Here is a 10,891-nt window from a genome sequence, read left to right as displayed (position 1 = left end):
TAACGCTTACATAGCAAGTACAAAAGAAGCAATTAAACAAATTATTTATTATATTTAAATATTTTTATTATTTTATGCTTCAATATAACTAGTGAATTTTATTATTTTATTATGTGTAAGTAATTTAAGTATTATTTTTAAAATTTTTAAATAAGATAGTAAGTAGTGGTGAGAACCAGAGCGTCTCCATCCAGTGGAGCAGAGGGGTGAATTTTGAAAGAGTCTATCTATTACGGATCGAGATAATGTGTGGGTGAAAAATATTATAAGATGGATCAGATAATAGATGTTGTCCCAATCCATTGGCATCCCTACTATATACACATAATTCATGCATGCGTGCAGTAGTGTATGTAATGTGTCTAGTCTACTCACATAAATTGAAGAGAATAATTAATTGCACTTTCAATTCTATACATTTTGAGTCAGAGTTTCCTTTAACTTGTTAGCACTGTACTATTTGAATTAACTTCTTATGTTACGCTTTAATTACTCCCCTCAAATGAATTCAAATGACAAAACTTGACTTTCAATTTCTTATGATATTTTTTTTAGTACAATTTCTATGATATTTAGTTTAGTATTAATATATAATTTTTATATAGCGCAAATTTCACTTTTAGTCAACGATTATTGTAGCATTGTCACTTTTAGTCATATATTATAATTTTTTCATATTACATCTCTGACTTTGAGCAACTTCCACTTTTAGTCCTCGACTATTGTGACGTTGCCACATTTAGTCATATTCTTTTAATTTTGTCATATTATATCCATGACTTTGAGCAACTTTCACTTTTAGTCATCATCGACTATTGTGGCATTGTCACATAACCCACATTTAGGCCTTGTTTGGTAAATGGCTGTTGGCTGATTGGGTTGGCTGTTTGGGTTAGAATGTATGATTTGTTAATAACATTAGCTTATTGTAAAAAGTTGTTTGATAGATTAGCTGTTAGCTGATAGCTGTTTAGTTTTTTTTTTTTCTCAAAAAGCTAATTGAAAATGCTGTTTTGAGTAGCCTTTTGAATTTTAGTATTTTAGAGTTACAAAAAGCTTATTAACCAAACAACTAATAGTGATCAAATAAGCTAAAATTGGCTGATAGGCTGATTATTTACCAAAAGGGCATTAGTCCTATTCTTTAATTTTGTCATATTACACACATGGCTTTCATTTGATTGCCACCATTAGTCTTCTGTTAAAAATTTCGTAAATTTATCTTTAGAATTAACAAATAACAAAGAAAAAATCCTTACACATATCGTAACTCACATTTCGAACACATTAGAAATATCGTAGTATCAAAGGATGTAATGCGTAACTAATAGACGGTGGCGGGGGACTGAGATTCTTGGTGAATTAAAGGAAAAGCGGGTGAAACATGACAAAAGGTTGAGAAAGGGGGTGAAAAAATAGTGGATGAACCATTTTTCCCCGTCAAATTAATGGTATTTGGATAGATTTTGTAATGAGGCTCAAATTGAGTGTGATTTTACAATTCAGAGAACCAAATTTGATCATTTTCAAAGTCAATGACTAAATTACGCAATACTCAATAGTTGAGGGACCAAAATCAGTATTAATTCTTTTGAATAAGTAAGACGAGTTGTCAAAAACTTGTATACAACTATGATATAATTTCATTGGGTTAAATCACAGAAGAAAATTCAAATTCAAACAGGATATATTCCTATATATAAATTGGGTTGCAATAATAATAATAATAAATGAAGAAAAAAGTAGAGTAGATGGGGTGGTTTTGTTAATACAAAAGAAGGAAAAGTGCAAAGAGTTTGGCATGTGCAATATCGTGGTGGGGTGAGGCTGCACGTGAAAATGTAAGCAAATGAGGGGCGGCCGTTGCTTCTTAGACTCGCTATTTATTTATTTATTTATTTTTGGCGTATTGTAACAATCCTCTCTCTCTCTCTCTCTCTCTCTATATATATATATATATATATATATATATATATATATATATATATATATTCAAATGCGGCGGGAGCTCCCATGTGATCGTGCGACCTAATCTGCATCGTTCCATTTCATTAATCTAACTGCAATTCGCGTATGTTTAAGTGGGGTTATTATGGTAATTTTAGTATTTATATTATGTGAATTGAAATTGTGCATTTTAGTACACAGTGTGGTGCATTTGAATACATTCTGTGGTGCGTTTTGTTGTGTATGGTGGTACATTAACTGTGTTGTGGAATGGTGTGTTTTAATCTATCCGCTGGTGCATTTTCATACGTAGAATGGTGTGTAACTGTGTTGTGGAATGGTGTGTTTTAATACGTCCTTTGGTGCATTTTAATACGTAGAATGATGTGTATTTTAACACGTGTTTCTAATATGTGTGTTGTGGAATGGTGTGTTTTAATTCGTCCTCTGGTGCATTTTAATACGTTGAATGATGTGTATTTTAACACATGTTTTCTAATAAGTGTAATATTGCATGTTTATAATCTGGGATGGTGATTTTTAATAAGTGAAATTGTGCATTTTAACACACGTTGTGGTGCATTTTAATACGTAGAATAGTGCATATTTTAGCACATGTTTTCTAATATGTGTAAATAGTGTATGCTTATAATCTGACATGAGGCACGTTGTGGTACATTTTAATACGTAGAATGATGCGTTTTATCATGTATACTGATGAATTTTAAGTGAATAAGTGCATTTGGTTATAGTGTGGAATGTTGTGTTTTAACGGTCCTCTGGTGCATTTTAGTACGTAGAATGGTGTGTTTTGTAACATATATAAATTGTGCATTGATTTGATGGCTTGATATGATCTAATGGCTGAAAATAGGCCGCACGGCTACACCTAATGACCAGGCCGCACATGATGACGCACACCTATATATATAATAGAAATCTGTTCAAGTATGGTCGCGCCTTCCTGTGCGGTTGGTGCGGTTCGCACCACTCAATGTTAAAAAATGCACCACTCAATGTTAGAAAACGCACCACAATGAAAATACACAAAAACAGCAAAAAACACACCACACACCCAAAATAATGCACCGTAACTTTCCTGCCCCTAATGGTGCATTTGCTAACACTGTGTGATGTATATTTGCATACCTAGTGGCTAGTGGTGTGTTTTTTGGTGATGCGTACCTAATGATGCATATTTGTGTGGTGCATTTTCTAACATTGAGTAGTGTATATTTGTATACATAGTGGTGTGGCGGCACTAACCACACGTTAAGGGGCGATCACACCTGATTATGATCCTATATACACACACACACACATAACACCATGTCTTAACGTGCAGCAGGTGAAATCGCACCATTAATAATGTAAAAAAGCATCAATAGTGTTAGGAAACGCAAAACAAAGAATTGCACGAATGTATAAAAAAACACCATTAGGTACACATCACCACAAAACGCACTATTAGGTACGCATAAATGCACCATACAGTGTTCAAAATCGCACTATTTGTTGTGGTGAGGTATGGTGCATTTTTTGGGTGTGTGGTGCGTTTTGGGTGCATTTATTTGTTGTGCGTTTTCTAACACTATTGGTGCAGTTTTCATACCTAGTGGCCGGTGCGGCCGCACTGACCGCATCGGAACAAGGCTCTCCATCCCCCCCTCTCTCTCTCTCTCTCTCTCTCTCTCTCTCTCTCTCTCTATATATATATATATATATATATATATATATGTAGGCTTAGGTTCTGGTGAGATGAATGCCTCGGGTGGAACATGCAGTGAAATTCTAGCCATAGATCAACTGTTTCTTTAGAAAAACAATCGTCACATACGCGATCTATAACAATGTGCACTGGAAGGCACAACAATTTGCACTGCAAGACATAACAATTAAATCTAAAAGGCTCAACTATATGCACTCTAAGGTAAAACATTATTCACTTCGAAGGGACAACATTGTGCTTTGGAAGGCATAACAATGTGCTCTGCAAGAAGGGAAAAAATGCATTTGAAAAAAAAAATAACTTACTTTCACAAAATTATCAAAATACCACCGCGTTTTTTTTTTTTTTAAATTGCTTCATTTTAAATAACATAGTATATTTTATGAATTGAATAATAAATATTAAGAGAAATTTTCATCTTATGGATTATGGTAGCCTGGAATTTAAATGTAGCTATGGAATATTGAGACACCAAGTTTGACCAAATTACTTTTAAAAAAATTATTGTATCGAGAAACATGCCTTTTCCATGACACAACACAGTCGATTTAACTTTTAAATTTTATATTTAAGTACGTAATTAATTTATATGTTATTAAAAATGTATTTTAAATTTATTTACTATTAGGCTAACCAATTCAATTCTAGTATTATTTTTTTAACTCTGTTACAATGCAGTATCTCTTCATTACTATTTTCTCAACCTATTAAAACACAAAGAGTCAATATCGTCTCCACATAAACTCGAACCCACAACCTCCCATATGGGAGTGCAACTTAGTGCAATTTTAACTTTAATTCTATATTAAGCACACAATTAATTCCAAATTTCCAATATTATTTAAAAAATATTTATCCTAGATTAAATTAATTCTTATATTTTTTAAATGAGTTATAATTAAGTAAGTGAGCAACCAAATCATTTTTTCTTTCGATACAAAGAAAAAGAAAATTAAAGCACCTAAAATTCAGGCCCATTTTTTCAGTTCCAATCAAAGCTTAAAAAATAACGCCAATACTCAAATAGGCATTAAAGATTTAAGCATAGAAAAATTGCACTTTTCGTTAGTTATAGAATAATTGTGACGCTGCACTTGTATAACGAAAATAAGCACGACTAACACTACAATTACCCTATAACTTAAAAACAAAAAATGCAATTTTCTATTGAAGTATTGAACAAGTATTTTGTACATAATATATAAACACATAATTAGCTGGCATGTTGGATTAATCAACCAAATAATTGATGAATAAACCAATAAATAAGATATTGTTAACCACAAATCAGAACTTTAGAAAAAAAAAAAAGGGGGGGTAGTGGCTAAATGGAGGGAATATGGGGAGATCAAACGTGGAAAAAGGATTATGTATACAATAAAATAAAAGAAAATAAAATAAAAAAATACAAGAAAATAAAGAACTCTCAATTATTAACAAAAGATTCTAAAAATATAAAAATAAAAATTATAACACCTCAGCGCAGTCACGAGCCACTTAGCCAAGGCTTATGACTGTTCTGAGCCGAGCCGGTCGGGATTAGCCGGTAATCCGACTCCGGCACCGTTGAGAAGCCCTGTGAGAACGCTCATGGCTCTAACTTGCATCTCCAGAGCTGCAATATAATCAGTAGCTTCTTCTAGAAGATTCGGGAACGAGAGTTTCCGGCAACCGGGAACTAACCGCCCGAGAACGCGGGCCTTCCTTTGCAGCGGCGGCAACCTCTTCTTAGTCCCCGGTTTCTTCGGCCGGATATCGCCGGAGGCTACCACCTTGGCTCTCTTATGCTTTTTGTTGATCTGCCTGAGTCTCAAACTAAGCCGTCCGGTGAGAATCGCTCGGCTCCAGCGCGTCCTCCCCTTGGCGGCGACGGCGAGGACCTTGTCCGCAGTCTCCCGAACAGTGCGGCCGGCAACAGCGGGAGACGGCGCCTCATTTCTCCGGCGGACCTGACGGAGAGCCTCCAGAAGCTTCGACGAGTAGATCTGCTGCTCGGTCTGTGTCCTCCACCTGAGTACATCGACGCCGGTAGGTTGTGGCTGATTCTGGTCAGACTCGCCGATTTTTCTCCGCTTTTTCCGCGATCGGTTGGAGTTGACATCGGGATTCGCTATCGAAGACGATAACTCCATCATCCTATCAATCAGTCAAGTTTATATGCACAGTACTCTGCCTCTCTTCGTGGTATTATTGCAGGTTGAGAGAAGGATATTGAAGATTCAAATGCTCCTGCAAATCAAAAGATGAGAATGTATTAGATTAGATTCTTTGCAGCTTTTCTTCACTCATGATTCTTTCTATAGAATAGAATTACTATCATACCTAATCAAGCAATCAAACACACATACTTTTCATATCCCTAAATACGCACACGATTAATAAATATTCTTCAAAGAGAGAAGATTTTGTTGATCATGAAGCTAAATATACCTTGCTTTGTTGACTCCGGCAGCGGCGGAAGAGGTGGTGGCTGTGCCGGCTGCGAATTGAGTAAAGGAAGGCTTGAACTGAAGAGAGAGAGAGAGAGAGGTAGAGAGAGAGACGAATGGTGCGTTTTTGTAGTGGAAAAGAGGAGAGAGGGAGAGATTGAGAGAAGAACGGAGCAACCGTCCCACGCGTCCACCTTTTATTGCCCCCTCCTTTTCGGCCCTGCTTTCGTGCTTCCATTTTTTGTTTTTCTTGTTTCCACCCCTCTAAATCTAATATATTTCAATATTTAACCCTAATTTAACCCTAATATCAATTGCATATTTGCATTAACCCTATTGATTTATGATTAATTGGTTTTTTTTTTTTAATTGGGCTAAAAATTTGTTGAATTGTTATACAGTGTGCCATGGTTCACACAACGTTGTGTAAACCATGGTTATCAAATGAAATTGTAGCAGAAATGCAGAATTAAAATAATATTTCAGTGTTATTATAATGAAACTAGTATGTTTAATTTGTGTGTAAAATGAAACTAAAAACAGAGCTCATTCAATAATGTATATTGTCAAATGAAAATTGTAGTATAATTAAAATGATACTTTTGTGTTGTTATAATAAAACTAGTGCGTGTGGAAAATGAAACTAAAATTCAAAGCCATAGAATAATATATATTGTCAAATGAACTTGAAGTGTAATTAAAATAATATTTCAACATTACTAAAATTAAATCGGTGTGTATGATAAATTAAACTAAAAAATAAAGCATGTATATTGTCAAATCAAATTGTAATAAAATTAAAATGATACTTTGGTATTGCTATAATAAAAGAGTTAATTCCATTTTTAGTCCTAGATTTATAGGTGGCATTCCACTTTTAGTCCTCTTTTATCAAAACATCCACATTTGGTCCTAGTATTATTGTGGCATGACCATTTTTGGTCCTCTGTCAACAAAATTGTTGAAATGTCGTTAAATACAATGGTTTTTCAATCATTTTTATACAAAGTAAGTTGACCCCGCTATATTTTTATGTTTATTTTTTAAAAAATATTTGTAATTGAAGACTAAAATGCATTTGTATTTAACGATATTTCAACAATTTTGTTGACGGGGGACCAAAAATGGTCATGCCACAATAATAATAGGACCAAATGTTGATGTTTTGATAAAAGAGGACTAAAAGTGGAATGTCACTTATAAATCTAGGACCAAAAATAGAATGAACTCATAATAAAACTAATGTGCGTGAAAAATATATATGGAACATGGATGGTCCACAGTAAAATTTGCAAAATCTGTTACTGTAATCCTAAAACATTATATTATTGGACTTAATTGATGGGTTAGGTTCAATACGATTTTTTGATGTTCTAATTTTTAACTCACTAGTTTTTTAGTTTATCAAGTTAGCCCATCAATTTCAGGCTACTATTGATATCCCTAATAAATTATTTCTTCCATTGCTCTTTGAATTTAATTAGATTTTTTTTTGAAATATGAATTTAATTAGATTATGCAGTAATAATCATTCAAAATAAAGCATCACTATACTATAAAAAATAAAAAAACTGGTAACCATTAAACTTTACAGGAAAAAGTTATTTTTATCAAATTTCATATACTACTAACATATATAACTAAAATTTGCAATATTTCAATAGTTGTATTTTTAATTTTGGTTCTTAATTATTGATTTGATCAAGTTTAGTCCTACGCTTTTCAAATCAACCAAATTCAATTTAAAATATTCAAAATCCCCTCCCTCACTTGTAAAAGGGTGAAGTTTGGTGAAATGTCCAAAAAGAAACAACATTTCAAATATTCTGAACTAAATTTGATCGATTCAAAATGTTAAGCCGCTTAATTTGATCAAATTAATAGTTAATAGTTAAAAAAATGTGAGTAATTGATAGATGCAAAATACGGATTTTGAAATGTGGTTTGTGGTGTGAAGGTGTCAAAAATTTTCTTGATGTATGTGTTATGAACTATGAAGTGTGTCATAATAATAATAATAATAATAATAATAATAATAATAATAATAATAATAATAATATTAATATTAATGTAGGTAGCTGGGTAGGGAAAAAGGGAAAAAGCAAGCAAATTGATGTGTGACCTTCACACTTAGAAATCATGGTATGCTTAGCTTGCTTAACAAAATTAATTAACATAACAATATAATAAATGGAAAAGCTTAGTGAGCAGGCAAGCAGGCATATGTTAGTTGAATAGCCTTATCTTGCCTGTAAAGACAGGGTAAACCTCAAAAAAGAGTGATTAGGTCAACCTAATCCTTCATTTGGTACCATGTAATTATTGTTTTAGAGACAAAGGAGATGTTTGGTGACACAAAATGTCTAGTGTTTGTCAATAACCAATAGGGCAGCTATATACATATATATTTATTTATTTATTTATTTATTTATGTTTATGTTCAAATATGGCCGCATCTTCCCGTGCGGTCAGTGCGGTTCGCACCACTCAATGTTAGAAAATGCACCACTCAATGTTATAAAACGCACCACAATGAAAATACACAAAAACACAAAAAACACACCACACACCCAAAATAATGCACTATAACTCCCCTGTCCCTAATGGCGCATTTGCTAACACTGTGTGGTATATATTTGCATACCTAGTGGTGTGTTTTTTGATGATGCGTACCTAATGATGCATATCTGTGTTGTGCATTTTCTAACATTGAGTGGTGTATATTTGTATACATAGTGGTGCAGTCGCACTGATCGCACGTTAAGGGGCGGCCACACCTGATTATGACCTTATATATATATATATATATATATATATATATATATATTTATATATATATATATATATATATATATATATATATATATATATAGGGTCATGTTCAGGTGTGGCCGCGCCCTTACGTGCGGCCGTGCGGTTTACACCACTCAATGTTAAGAAATGCACCACTCAATGTTACGAAATGCACCACTCAATAACATTGAGTGGTGTATTTCTTACGTGCGGTTTACACCACTCAATGTTAAGAAATGCACCACTCAATGTTACGAAATGCACCACTCAATAACATTGAGTGGTGTATTTCTTAAATATGAAATACACCACTCAATGTTATTGAGTGGTGCATTTCGTAACATTGAGTGGTGTAAACCGCACGGCGACCGTAAGGACGCGACCACATTTGAATAGAAATATATATATATATATATATATATATATATATATATATATATATATATATATATATATATTTATTTATTTATTTATTTATTTTTGTATTTATATATGCTTGCGTTCATATGAGAACCATGCATGGCTTAGGTGAGAACCTACGAACTACTGCATGAGTGCATAAAATCGACTCCCAAGCATGCCTGGATGACAGTGGAGACCCTGGAGTAGTTATGTGTGCATTCGTGTTTTAGATTATGTGCATTCGTGTAGTTCTTACGTTCTCACTGGCATGGTTTTCATATGATCCTCCAACATTGAACATAGTAGGTATTGTGTTTCAAATTAAAAAAAAAAAGATTTTTTTAAATGCAATTAGTTTCTCTTATATTTTCTTCTATTAATAGATTTTATATCGATACCTTAATAAATGAGATGGAATTTTTTTTTTTTTAACAATAAACCAATGATTCATATATTCCACATCAAATAAGATACAAATGAAAACTAATTAAACTCTTTTCATTCCAGTTAAAAACAAAGATCATTGACTCTTGCCAATGACCTTGTGATCTAGTGGCACGAAGTGACTCTCCCAAATGGAAAGTCATGGGTTCGAGCCTCAATGCCTTCAGTGGGGCAGTATTGACTTTACTTTGTGTTTTAGTAAGTTGATAAAGTAGTTATGAACGATACTAGATTATAACAGAGTTAGTAGTACCAAAAAAAAAAAAAGATCATTGACTCTTATTAAATTTTATTAAGATTATTGACTCTTATTAAATTAGATTAGATAGAAATATTTATTTTACAACCTAGTCATTTACAATGTGTTGAATGAGAGGGCAGCAACAAGCTAAGTTCTACTTGTTGATTTCAACACTTCACCAAACATGCCAAAAAGATGTCTATCATTAGTACATAAAAAGAGGAAAATCACTGTTTCAAAGATTGAAGAGTAGCCATTAGATGACAAAATAACAAATTCATTGAACCCTAGGGGTTGAATTGAATATTGGCTATGGGTAAAAATTTTCCCATTTTTATAGGGAACTCACTACACATGCTAGTATAGCATATATATATATATATATATATATATAGCTACCTGTGAATAAAACCAAAACTCACTCAATCAATAATCTCATGACATATATATATATATATATATATATATATATATATATATATATATATATATATATATATATATTTTGCTTAGCTTGTAACTGAGAAATTCATTGTTAATATTGTAAGACTACTTCTATATTGATCATATTAGAAACTTGAAAAGCAAGGGAGGTGAAGGATAGAGTCATAGAGAAGAGAAAATTGAAGGTGAAGAATAACACATATTCCTTCTTTTGTTTTATGCATGTTATTTTAAGACTAAATAAAAATAAATACAAATTTTAAAACCAATATTTTTTTTTAAAAGGTTATGAATTGAAGATGTGGAGAAGCCTTATTGGATATAAAAGAAGGTGTTGGATAGCACTTATTGGTTGTCACCATAGGGTCAATGGAATTTGTTGTTATTCTTGGCAATGATTAGTGGGTGATGCGCAAATAGAAAGAGGGGGTGGGGTGGGGTGGGGTGGGGGGGGGGGGGGGA

The 10,891-nt window shown here is 33.0% G+C and overlaps 1 protein-coding gene across 1 annotated transcript; it reads right to left on the bottom strand.

Annotated features, from left to right (window-relative positions):
- Positions 1-4,906: 4,906 nt before the first annotated feature.
- Positions 4,907-6,270, bottom strand: LOC116006126 (transcription factor bHLH149-like). The gene is made up of 2 exons (XM_031246401.1): positions 6,107-6,270; positions 4,907-5,905 (listed from the first exon to the last, which is right to left on the bottom strand). Exon 2 carries the CDS (start codon positions 5,809-5,811, stop codon positions 5,185-5,187), a length of 627 nt encoding a protein of 208 aa, XP_031102261.1. The 5' UTR covers positions 5,812-5,905; positions 6,107-6,270; the 3' UTR covers positions 4,907-5,184.
- Positions 6,271-10,891: the final 4,621 nt, after the last annotated feature.

Source organism: Ipomoea triloba, chromosome 15, assembly GCF_003576645.1.
Source record: "Ipomoea triloba cultivar NCNSP0323 chromosome 15, ASM357664v1".
Classification (NCBI taxonomy): domain Eukaryota; kingdom Viridiplantae; phylum Streptophyta; class Magnoliopsida; order Solanales; family Convolvulaceae; genus Ipomoea; species Ipomoea triloba.
This window is presented reverse-complemented; position numbering and strand designations above follow the sequence as displayed.